This window comes from Lutra lutra, chromosome 11, assembly GCF_902655055.1.
Source record: "Lutra lutra chromosome 11, mLutLut1.2, whole genome shotgun sequence".
NCBI lineage: Eukaryota > Metazoa > Chordata > Mammalia > Carnivora > Mustelidae > Lutra > Lutra lutra.
In genome coordinates, this window is record NC_062288.1 from 103765692 (window position 1) to 103779073 (window position 13382).

Genomic DNA, 13382 nt, shown 5'->3' on the forward strand with positions numbered 1-13382 from the left:
TCGGTCCCACGCGACTGTGCTGCGGGGCCCCCGCTGCGGGTGGAAGGTTCCGGGACGCCCCAAACCCCGACACTCGCGTTTTGGTCTCTCTGAGACGGGACGATAAAGGGTGGAGACGAACATCCCAACGGCGACACGCATCGGGCAGGGCCCCGCGCCCCCCGCGTCCCCCCCAACCCCCGCCCCCTGCCCGCCCCTTGGGCCTCCGCACGGCCGGCCCGGCAGGTCTTTGGAGGCTTCCAGACGCGGGCCTGACGCGGTAGAGCAGCGGCCACCGGAGAACGACTCCGCGACCCCCGCCCCCCGCCAGCTTCCTCCGCTCCCCAGAGGCCGGGCGCGGGCTCGGAAGCAGCGACTGCGGTGCCGGTCCCCGGCGGCTGCCCCAGGAACACGACCGACGCCGCCAGCCCTCGCCTCCTCGGAGCTCCCGAGTTTCAGGAACTGGCGGCGGGAAGGACGACAGAGCACATCTGTGTCGCCCGTCAGGGTGCGGTGCCCTCGTCTGTCCCTCGTCGTCACACACATCTCTAACAGTGCGACCCACAAAAGCCTGACGCCTCTGGCGCGTGACCAGAGTCCCCTGCGTCGCTCCCAACGAGTCCTCCGTCCCCGCGCTGAAGGGGTCTCGCAGGCCGAGGCCGCCCAGGTGTGCAGCCTCCGGTCCAGCCGCTCCGCTTCCCAAGGCCAGAGCGGCCTCGGCGACCGGGACGTCACCCTCGCAGGCAGTGGGAATGAGCGAGCCGAGAGACCACGTCGTTGCTGCTGTCCTCCGGGGTCATCGGGACACTGGGTCTCCCTCATGACAGCCCACTGACTCCTACCCTCCCTCTTGGCCACCACCGCTCCTTCCCTCCTTTCACACACAGACATTATGTAACAGGAAATGACAGTTTAAGGCAGAGCCTGACACCTTTCAGAAGTGCGACAGGGCTCAGGCAGGTGTTCGAAATTTTAAAAATTAGTTGAGAAATGAATAAAAAGAAACATGGGATGAAGGAACATGATATACTAATGCCTTGAAAAGAAATAAAATTAGGAGGAAATTTTTAAGTCAAAAAGAATGAAGTAAAGTTTTCCTTCTGTCCAAGAGGGAACGATCGGATCTGGGCTTGTCCTGGCCCAAGCGTCTAGAAAAGCAGAGTAAACCAAGAGTAAACATCCAAAATACACAGGTGACTGTCGGACCTGGCTGGCAGGGACCGCAGGATGGGCTCCCAGTAACACAGTGGACTCCAACCCCCAGAGATGGTTCCAGACGCGGTGGAGGAACGGGGCGGGGGGCCGGCCTCCAAAAGAGGCTGCCGGTCACAGCTGGAGGCAGCCAGAGCGGCGGGACGTGCAGGACAGAACATGCAGGACAGCACGTGCCCATGGCCTCCTCCGAGTCTGGCTGCCTAGGCGTCTGCGCACAGGTGAGGCGTGACTCCACGAGACCCTGCTGAGGACAAGGTCAAGGAAAGAGCAAGTCCCAGGGAAGATCATGCGGGGCTGACCTAGCAACAGCCCAGTGGGGACATCCGGGACAGCCAGTATGTTCCCCAAAGGGCCATACTGCAGTATTGGGGCTGACTTGGGTTTAAACTCTTGGCTTCGGCTCCGGTCACAATGTCAGGGTCGTCAGATCGAGCCCCGCATCAGACTCTGCGCTCAGCTGGGAGTCTCCTAGAGCGTCTCTCTCCCTCTCCATCGGCCCCTCCCTCACATGTGCTCCCGTGCCCTCTCTCAAATAAAATCTTTTTTTTTTTTCAAATAAAATCTTTTAATAACTAAATTAGGCTCATCCGAAAAATGTGTAAAGAACAAGCTTTGAAAGGAGGAAACCGATTCTCAGCTGTTGGCGGAATAAAGTCTAACAGCCTTTGAATACAACACAGTCCAGCACTCGACAACATACAAGCACAAATTCTGGAAACCGAGAAAGTTAACCAGACACGGAAAGGCAGGAAAATGTGACCAAGAGTAAACATCCAGCAGCAAGATGGGCCCAGAAATAAAAGAGACGATAGAATTAGCAGAAGTCATATTAAAAACAGCTCTCACACGCGGGCTTCGTGTGCCAAAACCTGGAAAGGACAGTTTTAGTATGAGGAACGCATTGTCAAAAGGGTCACGCAAACAAGGCAAACCTGAGTTACTGTCACACGCCCCAGACTAAGGAAACAAGATGACCAGATGCCATGAGGTGGCCCTGGCTGGACCCTGGAACAGAGGAGTGACCAGCTTCCTCAGGCACATGGCACACAGCCCTTCCCCTTCCCTGTGAGGCCCCCCCGCGTGGCTCCTGGGAAGCTGGGGGCAGGCGCTGGTGGCCCCGCTGGACAGTAGCAAAGGCATCTCTGGGGAGGCCTGGTCAGGAGGTGGCAGCGCGTTGCTCAAAGGAAACGCGCTCTCTCTTCCCCTTACAGGGCAAGGGGAAGGGAGCGCCTCTCATGTCGGAGCTGCCACCAGCGCGTGTGACAGCAGGCCAGCACATGTGACACCGGGCAGCCCTACTCTGCGGAACTGCTGGGACGCGGGGCCCCTCAATGCCACGGGGCGCCCGTGTCCGTGCAGATGGGTCCCGACAACATCTGTGACCTTGAGCTTCTCTTTTCCTGGTGTTCGCTGGCAGCCGCCGGCCTGGCTTTCAGACGTTCGGGAAGTCGAGCCCGGGCTGGCGTTAGGGCGTCGGTACCTGAGCTCCTCCTCCAGGCGCTCTTGGCCGTGAGCCCGAGGGCCACCGCAGAGCTGCGGTTTCCTGGAAAAGAAGATCTTTCAGGAGCTGTTTCTCAGATGGAGAACACGTCCCTTTTTAAAGCGCAATAAACGGGCAGCGCACTTTTAGGGACAAGATCATAGCGGCGAGATGGGAGGAAAACCGGGAGAGGGCCGAGGGCCACAAACCGGGGTCAGGTCAGAGAGACAGTGGTCAAGTGTCCCCAGCACAAGGAACTCAACAGGCCGAAACACACCTGCCGCCTTCGGGAGCACGTGACCAGAGGAAGGGTGTCTGCCTGGTGACCGGAGGGAGGACAGGAGGGCCCGCACCTCAGAGCTGAGGTCTTTCCGCAAAGCGGTCGCACCGCGTATGAGTCCCCTCGAACGACAGCCTCGGCCTTGCGGCGCGAGCTCGGCTCCCGGCCCAGCACCCCCGCCGCCCCCGCAGAGCGCCAGCTCACCTTCCGCGCGGTCGGGGTCACGGCGCTCCTGCGACTGATACCAGCGATCCGGGAGGAGGTCAGGGAAAAGGCCGCAGGGGCCGCCTGGCAAGCTGGCGCACACCGCGAGCTCTCGGGCCCACCGAAGCGCCAGACTCGTGAATGGGAGACGCTGCAGAGTATTTTTAAAGCCTTTTTGTCAGAGAAGTGCTTTGAGAGTTTCTGTAAAACCACGCAGTATAAAAACCTGTTATTTTAGGGTGTTCATGAACACCCTAGCTAAAAACAAGCTAAAAACTGGTTTTAGAAACTGTGAGGGGGATTCTGAGCTATTTTAATTCTTAGCAATTCCCTTCAATGTCAAATACATCCAGTACGACAGGAATCGAGTCTGTATCACAGAAGAAGTCTGAAAAAGGCTGCCCCCCCAAACCCCCGGAAGGCTCAATTTAACAAACAAAAAGAGACTTTAAACAAGGGAACAGGGCACCTTGGCAAACACCCTTCAGGAGAAACCCAAGCTCCCATCCTTGTTCAGCTGCAGGGAATAGTCTCTCCTCCAGGAGCCTCGAACTTACACGTCAACTTATCCGAAAAGAGAGAGACCCGAGCTGATGACCTCACACGCCGGGAGCCGAAGGCTGAGCCCCCGCGCTGCAGCTCCGGCCAGACAGCGGGCAGTGCCGACACACACTCAGGCGCTTGTATAGATGTAAAATATTTTATTTGTAAATGGTGATCTTCTAAATCTGTGTCCACAAATTCCAAAACCCATAACACTCTGTATACTTCAAAAAATTCAATTTTTGCCAACATTAGGTACTATTATACAGAACAGAAAACAAAAACCCGGTAAGACAAATACTGGTAAGATGTCAGAATATTGTACAAGAGAAGAAAAATATTCAAGAAACAAATTTCATACAGCTATTTATCAAGAGAAAAATATATACAATTGATTTATTCTGTAAGATAAAAATACATCATGCCATATACATTACAAGTTCAGAACTGCGTCACTGATATACCAACAGTTTACAGCCCACTTGAATTGTGCACACAAAAACTTCATTTATACTTAGTCTGTGAAGTGTCAGTACCAGAATTTTAAGTACAAAATAAAAAGCTAACCTGGTTCAAAATGCTGATTAAGTTTCTACAAGCAAACACAAAACAGTGTGTTTTTTTAATTAAAGAAATGTAAACAAACAGTTCATACAAACACATTTTAAAATTACATCTTCCGAAATCCTATCGTTGGGGTCCTGCAGCTGCAAGCGCGACCACAACGCTTTTTTTTTTTTCCTTTTCAAATTTTTGTGTTGAACAGAAGGCTAGAGTTAGGCTGGAGTCCTGCTACATGATCTAGTATGTTTACATGATTCTCTGTAGCTCGAAACAAAGTTCTAGTCAAAACTACGTCCGCTGAAGAAAAGTTCAGCCTCCATTTGGGTGTATTTTTAAGCATTATTCACAGTTATCACAAATTGTAAGCACAAAAAAACCTGACTGAAGAAGTAGGGATGCAACAATATAATATGAAAAAGTTAGTTTAAATTACCAAAACAGCTATAAAAGTCGTAGTCGTAGCCTACACTCCGTTCTATCAGAAGGTGTATAAAAACAATTGAGTACTAATAGACCGTAGTTTCCAAAAAACCCCAAATGCTCTAGGCTGAAATTTTGGTTATTACATAATTATAACGGCGTATTTAAGAACACAAAATTATACTGTGACATCCCTAGGAACATCTTACAAGCACCCGAGCTGCTGCAGAGCCTGGTAGCATTTGGTCAATACTATTTTTATACTGTATTTTTTTCTCAAAATATTTACATATTTGTACAAAGTAACAGGGCCTGTTAGTTCTGCAGGTAACAGCAGCAGCTTGGCTTTCTTCTAACTTTTATTTAAAAATAGCTTCATTCACTTATTCAATAATAAATACAAAAAGTTTCTCTTATTTTACAGAAATCAAAAACTACAATAAACTGACTCATGGAATCAAGTATTTAAATGTATTTTAGTGCAAGTTATTACCCCTTAGCTCTATCCCTAAGGAAGTCATTTCAGTACATTCCTTGTTCAGTGGTGTCTACTTTATTTTAAAAAATCTTTAAGTTAGAGGGCCTGCCCCTGTTTCAGATAAGGCCGTGGCCAGCACTTCGGGCGTCCCGTCTCCCCTTCGCTGGTGATCTCAGTCTGTACATTCATAGGAAGCCCCCAGCCCGGGGCAGGGCAGCCAGCGGCTCTTCGCCCCAGTCAAAGTGTCTCCTCAGCGAGACGCAAAAACAGAAGACAAAACAAAACCCACCCACAGAAAGAAGGAGGAAAGAAAGAAGAAGAAAACAAAAGTGCTGGACTGCTCTGTGGTCCTGGTCCGCCCGGAGGGCCGAGGGAATCAGAACTCCCAGAGGCGAGTTTTCAGAAAGTCATAAAACAGGAAACAAAATCTCTTTCCGCCTGCGAAATGCCACTGGTGTGTCGAATCGCTCCTTCCTAGGGACAAGCCGCGGCCAAGGCCGCGGGGCGCTCAGTTCATCCACTTCCGGCAGTTCACGGCCCCGCAGTGACACGGAATCTTGTGCTGGTCGTCTTCGAAGTCAAACTTATAGTCATAGCAAAGCTGCCCACGGCAAAGACACAGCGTGAGAGAGGCCGGGGGGGGGGGGGGGTGTCCTGCCTCATCCGCCCCATCTCAGAACCAGCAGCGCAGCGGACTGGGACAGAAGCCCCCCTGCACTCACAAGGGGACAGGCACGGCAGGGGACAACGTTCTCCGGCCGCGCCACATCTGGGGATGGACCGGCTGGAGAGAGCCGCGTTCCCACACCCCTCGCGGGTCCCCCGACCTCATCTGCCGGGTGGGGCGCACGCCTGGGGGAGGGACCGACCCCCCACCCCCGCCAGCTGACAGCTTTGCTTCGTCCTGCCTCACTTAGAAGAATGTTTCGGGAAGTCTACTTAGGGTCATCGAGTCACTCCACATCTCAGCAGCTGCTGCCGCGGCCGCCGGGGTCCGCGCGCCTCCCACCCGCGGGCCCGCCCTCCCTGACGCGCCTCCGACCCCCCCAGGTCCTTCCGACCCAAACGTCCTAAGCGAGGCCCCGTGCGGAAAGACGTCCGTTCCGCGCTGCAAGGGCAGACCCCGGCGTTTACCGGGCAGCTCCTCCCGGCTACCCAGCCACGTGCCCCCTGCTGCTGGGCACCCACGGGGCTCCGCAGGGAGACTCCGCCGTTTCGTGTAAATGCAGCGGCCGCTCGGGGACGCCAAGTGACCCGCTCAAGAGTACTCAGGCGGGACCGGGAAGGAAGGACCCGGAGCTCAGGGGTCTCCGTCCGTCCCAACGTCCCTGCTGGTCGCCGGCACCACGCTGGGTTCTCAAATACTTTGATTTAAAAAAGGGATTTCCAAAAAGATAACCAAAAAATACAAGAAATCATTGCATAGCTCTGTTCCAAAGGGCCGGGGGGGTTCCAACAAAGACTCTCTGGCCCCTCATCCCCTGCCCCAGGAGAAGCTCCTATAGAAACCCACACTGCTCAGCGGCACACAGAGCACCTCGAAATGTGTGCTAATCACACTGTGATTAATCTGTGGAAGACAAATTCCGGGAACGGAAATAAGTGGTCTAGACCAGGAATAACCTTAACAGGTGAAAGTCATCCATGAGCCCAGAGAAACAAACGTCAAGTTGAGCATCTAGCATTTTAAAGAAGAAAGAAGAGAAACAACTGTACCCAAAGAGCCAAACTCTTTGAAACTCTTTGAGAAAGTCTGTAAGTTTGTGCCGTGAGCTGAGTGTGCAAACAGGCCATCCAGAGCCCTGTGCTGCCTCCGACGGGCCGCCTACAGCCCTCCGTGGCCTTATGTGAGCGTCACGTTTCCGGGGACCACAGAGCCTACAATCCCGGGACAGTCTGCACACATTAGTGGGATGACAGGCAGAATCTTTAAAGAGAAGGATCCTGTCAGTCTGTGACCAACGGGTCTAGCAGGAGCCTGAGGACACGGGAAAGCGATGCCCCGTGGGTGCTGTGGGGACGTGCTGAGTTTGGGGAGCACAGAGGGAGGGGAGTGGGGGGAGATGGTAGTCCACACTTGCCATGCTGCCACGAGGAGGAAGGAGACCCTTGACTGTCCCGGGTGAAGTGACAGGGTAGCGCCCTCTGACCCATAAGGAGACTTTTTCTAGCGCTGAAGCCCTGGACAAGCCCCAGGCCAGCCGCCTGTGCCATGCAGCGAGCTGCGCGGGGACTACGAGTGGAGCACCCGGGACCCCGCATGCTTACCTCTTCTCCTTTCTGGATCCTCCGGTTGGAGCTGATGATGATTTTGTGTCCTCTCTCAAAAGTCACCACTTCAGCCACACAATTGGGAGCACACGAATGGTTGATGTATCTGCAAGCCATTTCAGGAAACTATTTATTACTAAACAGTTGCAAGAAACTTTACAAACATTCAGCTCATAGCGAAAACTTTCTCCTAATTACATTTCTACCTTCCCGTTCGCAGAACAAGGACAAACACAATTTCAAATGAAAATTATTTTCAAAGCTTATCTACCCTGAATTTTTAATCATGGAGGCCTCTGTGAGCGTGCGGACCCACTGGGCAGAACTTCCTCGACCAGCCTCCCGCTGCCTCACCTGGCAGGCCCTCCTGTGAGTGTCGCATCGATCACGTGGTCATTATCCATGCGGAACATATACACGCCACGGTTCTGAAAAAGAAAAGTCAGAAATTCCTCCACGTGCAGGTTCAGAGCCAGAAGACTCAGCCGGAAGTGAACGGAGACGCAGCCTGTGCTGTGGGTGTCACACAACCCCGTCAGGGGACACGTATGCACACGGTGTGAATGGAAATCCAACGGATCAGGAGGCTGCTCGAACGCCAGGCCCATTAGTCTACAGCTGTCTCTATGTGAACAATAACACTGACTAGACAGAGTGAGAAGGATGGAAAAAAACAGGAAAACACAAGAATATCCAGATGTTAAGTAAAAGAAAAAAAAATCTTGAGGGAAAAAAAAAAAAAAAGGAGGGGGACGCCTGGGTGGCTCATTCGATTAAGCGTCTGCCTTCGGCTCAGGTCACAATCCCTGGATCCTAGGATCGAGTTCCGTATCGGGCTCCCTGCTCAGTGGCGAGCCTGCTTCCCTCTGTCCCTCGCCGTGCTCGTGCTCTCTTGCACACACGCGCCTCTCTCTCAAATTCAAAAAAATATCCAGATGTGACTTCCGTTCAAAACTGAGCCTCACAGGACAGTGCAACTTGGCCTTGTTTCCAGCTTTTCGATGGCAAAGGACAGAAGAGGACTGGCTCTTACCTGAGACTCATACAGCTTCTCTTTCCTGTTTGCTACTTCATTTCGAATGATCGTGCCGATGTACTCGATGACCATGGTGTGCTTCTCGATGTCCCTGGCAGCATACAGGCCCAGCCCCTGTGGAGAAAAGAAATAAAAAATGGGAAAAAAGAGTGTGTGTATGTACTTTAAAAATCACTTTGATTTCTTGGACAACAAACCCTTTCATACAAAGGCCACATCAAAAGCCACAGTGAAGAACTCACCTAAACTCAAAGTCTTTTTTATTGAATATACTATCATCTAAAACAATCTTAATATCACTTAAAGTCATGCCATTACTATCTTGCTTTGTGTCTTTTACTAAATTCTGAAGGCGTATTTACAAAGCAGCACCACTGACCAGCCACCGCATCCTGTCAGGCCATCTTATCTTCCATGAAATTCATGTCGAGATCCCACCAACTTAACAGGCCAACAGCTAATAACTATTATAGGTTATTAGCTTCTGGTATTTACTTTAGCCCATTATTGTTTCTTTTTCTTTTCAAGATTTTATACATTTGACAGAGAGAGAGAGCAAGAGAGAGAGATCACAAGCAGGCAGAGAGGCAGGCAGGGGAGGGGGGGAAGCAGGCTCCCTGCTAACCAGAGAGCCCAAAGTGGGGCTGGATCCCAGGCCCCTGAGATCATGACCTGAGCCAAAGGCAGAGGCTTAACCCACTGAGCCACCCAGGCGCCCCCATTACTATTTCTAGAAAGATAAGAAAGGACAGTAAACTTAATAAGAAGTAGGGCTAACCATGAGGAACTATTAATACTATAGTGAGGTTTCAGATTTGGCTAGGACTTCCTGGAAGCCAGAGCAAAAGGAGAACCAGGAGAAGTTACTCTGCTTTAATTACCAGGAAAGCTGGAAAGAAATACAGTTCTTCAGAAAGGCAACTTTCTCCCCTAAAGTTTCGAGGCCGCAGAGAAAGATACAGAATCTGAACCAGTGAGAACTGCCGCAGGTCTCCCATTTGGCAGCTCGTCCTGTCGCGCTAGTAATAAATCATATACTATGTGTACCTTTTTAAGTTTTTAGCATTACAAATTCTGGAAAAGTATGGACTACTTCCTTGAACATTTGATACTTTCTCGTCCCACTGAGTTTCTGCCTTCTCAGCTCCCGCTGGCTGGAAGACCGCAGTAACGAAGTAGGGAAGAGAGTGTGCTCACTGGGAAGTCCCCACCGTGGGGCACCCGGTGCCATGGGCCCGTCTCAGGGACTCTGGTGTGTGAACTGAATTATCTTCTGGGAAACGAAATTTTATGCAATGTACCTGTTCAATTCCAGACATAACTGAGATGAACGAACCAAAATACACAAAAAAGCAGTACGTACAGAGATCAATATAGTTTGATATAAGAACAGACAAGATCATGGGGCATTCTGGGTGGCTCAGTGGGTTAAGCCTCAGCCTTCGGCTCAGGTCATAATCTCAAGGTCCTGGGATTGAGCCCCGCATTGGGTCTTCTGCTCGTCAGGGAGATTTCTTCCCCCTCTCTCTCTGCCTGCCTCTCTGTCTACTCATGATCTCTGTCAAATAAATAAGTAAAAATCTTAAAAAAAAAAAAAAAAAAGAACAGACAAGATCAGTGGAAAAGAATGGAGAATGCAAGGCGATCCACGCATGTGTGAAAATTTCATGTGTGCTACTTACACAGCAGTACGGTGGTGTCATCACTCAGTGCAATACGGAAGGGTAACTAAATGGGGCTTCAACTAGTTACTCAATGGAACAGAATAGTCTTAAAACACTTAAAATTTCTGAAATCTAGAAATCCAAGACACTACAAATATAATAAAATCCACTGTCTTAACCAAGACTAGAAACTATAGAAAATTATGTACATTTGACTATGCAAAAATTCACTTTTATAAGAAAAAAGATATCAGACTTCCTCATAGGCACAGGGTGTGTGGTGGGGAGTACCTCTCCCAGCCAAGTTGTCATGAACTGGAAAACAGACAGAGGAGGATACATAATTCACAGAAGAGCCAATCCGAGCGGCAAGCCTCAAATGCGGCTCATTCGTCAGCGGTCAGAAACCGCAGGAAGGAAGCAGGACCAGGCAGGCGGAAATGTGAAAGGGCACCAGCACAACATATGGGAAAGGAGAGAGACAGTCTCCCAAATGCAGGAGGAGATGAGCTATGACAGCCTTTCTGGCAAAGCAACAAGGTCTGCTAACACGCAAAGTACACACATCCCTCTGTGAGATTAGCGGCTGGCACACTCCTCTTCATTACAGTTCCTCAACTGTCCAGGAACGTCACGCAGACATCGAGGAGAACAAAAGAACAAAGCGGAGGCACCAAGCGGCTCTAGAGGGTTCTCTGAGGGTCAGCGAGCGCAGAAGCCTGCAGCTCACTCAATGCAAGCGGCTCCACCGGAACATCTGTGCGCAGACGAGGCTGTGCGGCCAGGACAGTGACACGACACACTGACCATGGGTCCTGAGAGATCAGTGAAATGACAGTAAGGGAGTAAAAGTGACGCAGAAACAGGAGCGGTAACACGTGAACGAGCTGCTTGGGAACGTTTAAAATGGAAAAGGAACCGATGCGGCAGATGAGAAAGACACACCCCCCAGAGTGGCCATTGGACCCCCCGGAGCTGGAGAGGCTGCATTCTCGACCCAACAGCAGAAGGAAAAGAAAGACGCCATATTTGTAACGTAAAAATCATGGTACCAGATGAGAAGATCAAGAGCAGAAAGAGCTCTTAGGTGACTTTTTTTTTTTTTTTTTAAACACAAAAGAAGGCTCCGCAGATACAGCAGAAGCCAAAGAACAAGGACAAGGGAACCGACACCAGACGGGGGAGAGGAGGACGGGTGGAGTCACAGGCTCCTGTGTTCGCACTGGTCCTCTGGGGGCCCCACCGCAGGGGCCGGACCAAAAGGCACGTCTTAGCAGGCCCCAGTGATGCCACTGCTAGCCTGGGTCCACCATGTGACAGCCCAGACCTCACGAGTCCAAATTTGTCTACAGGTTCAAAAAGGAACTTGCAGAAGAATCAACACAGAAACATTTCTCAGACTGAGCCCCAGTGCTCCAGGCTGAAAAGGGTCATCAAGTAAGGAAAGCAACAAAAAAGAAAATAACCCAAACTTCAGCACATTTTTTTTGTAAAATGTCCAACTATTAAGACCAACAGGAAGATCCTACAGTCTTCCCAAGAGGAGAAAAAGTTCCCAAGAAAGGAACAAGATTCCAGATGAGTACGGACAATGGAACGTAGATGAGATTTTTATTGTAAAGGGATCCCAGTGGGGGTGAGTGGGGCTGGGGAGGCGGCGGCAGGCCCAACAACGGTGCTCACGGGAGCGACAGCAGGTGGAAATGGGGGGCAGAGACAGAGCGTGGACTTGAGAGGGCTCTTCTGGGGGGGGCGGGGCGGCAACAGAACTTAAGGGTGCCCTGGATCTGGGCAAACTGGGCCAAGGTACACAAGTCGTGGACAGGGAAACACTCAGGATAACTGGGCTCAGGGACCAAGACATGTGGCAAAGTAAGGTCTGTGCCCTCATCCTAGGACATCCAAGAGGAGATGCGGAGCAGACTCAAGTCCGTGGCTCAGCGCGTACGGACTGTGGATGGTAATCAAAAGCTGAGCCCGTAAGGTCCTCAGCCCGTAAGATAACCGTAAGGTCCTCCACACACTCCAGGCACCAGAAAACACAGTGCTCTCGTGAGAAGATGGCTTCCGGACGAGAACCCCACACACTGCTGCACCTTTTGAAAGTAGTTTCACTTGTACTTCTCACGAGAATCTGAAACAGCTCTCGTGAGCGCTCCCCAAACCCAGTGAGCGCAGAACACCGTGGCCCCGGCTGCCCGCAAGCCCTCGTCGAGACACGGAGATGTGGAGTCCAGTCTCCCCACTGCGGGAGGAGAAGCACCCACAGTCGTATTCAGTCGCTGGAGCTACCAACGGACAAGACGGGACAGGGTTTCACAGACGTGATGCTAAGCCTCCGCCGCATCAAGTCCTTCGAAGACCAGACGCCAGCAGCCCTGACGGCCGGACCCCGGCCCGGCCCCCGCCTCCCGAGCGCAGCGGCTCCTCACCTGGATGCGGGAGCGGGCCAGGTAGACGTTGGACTTCCACTCGGTCTTCATCTTGCGGTACTGCGAGGACTTGGAGTGCACGAACTGCTTGCTGTAGGGCGCGTTCAGCTCCCCCGTGACAGTACTCTGGAAGGACTTGGAAGTGCTGGTGCTGTTCAGGGTGTGAGGCCTGCGCGCAGTGGCACGTCAACAGGAAAAAATGAAAGAAAAACTGAAGATATCTCCGAATAACGCCCAAAGCCGAGAGGATTCAAACTCTCACTGACAGGAACATACATGGAAAGCCGCCTAGCAGAGCCGCACGGCGAGTTCTCGGACGCGGTCGGCACGGACGCAGCCAGAGACGGCAGGTTTGTAAGCAGCGGACAGATCAAGCACAGAAACCACTAATACGCCTGGAAACCCTGGGCTGTACTATGTGAAGTTAAAACAAAATACCTTAACACAAACCTCTTGACATGGGCACTCATTTTAGGTTCGGATCGGGCGCAGCCTGTGGGGTTCACGGCGAGGGGGAGCTCCATGAGAGGATTGCGGCCGTACCGGAAGGCGTAGTTCTCGCACGCCTCCACCCCCGGGAGCTGAAAAGGAGCCAAACAGACACAGGGTGAACTTATGTGATCGAGACCGCGGACCGTCCTGAGCCGGCCCGGGGAGGGCCCGACCTGAACTTCCCTGGAAGTAACTTGTCAACATACTCCCTGTGGACAAAATGGTCTTTTAACATAGGTCACCGTAACCCGCCTGCACTCAGATCTACTTCAACACTAACACACGGATTTCAGTTTCAAAGCAGAACTTCGTCAACCCTGGCAA

The 13382-nt window shown here is 51.8% G+C and overlaps 1 protein-coding gene across 1 annotated transcript in view; it reads right to left on the reverse strand.

Annotated features, from left to right (window-relative positions):
- Window positions 1-3844: 3844 nt before the first annotated feature.
- KMT2C (lysine methyltransferase 2C) overlaps window positions 3845-13382 on the reverse strand; it is a 272603-nt gene continuing 263065 nt past the window's right edge. The window contains 6 exon segments of the mRNA XM_047695954.1: window positions 3845-5764; window positions 7432-7540; window positions 7789-7862; window positions 8468-8584; window positions 12567-12735; window positions 13005-13147. Of these exon segments, the coding sequence (XP_047551910.1) occupies window positions 5672-5764; window positions 7432-7540; window positions 7789-7862; window positions 8468-8584; window positions 12567-12735; window positions 13005-13147 (705 nt within the window). The 3' untranslated portion in view covers window positions 3845-5671.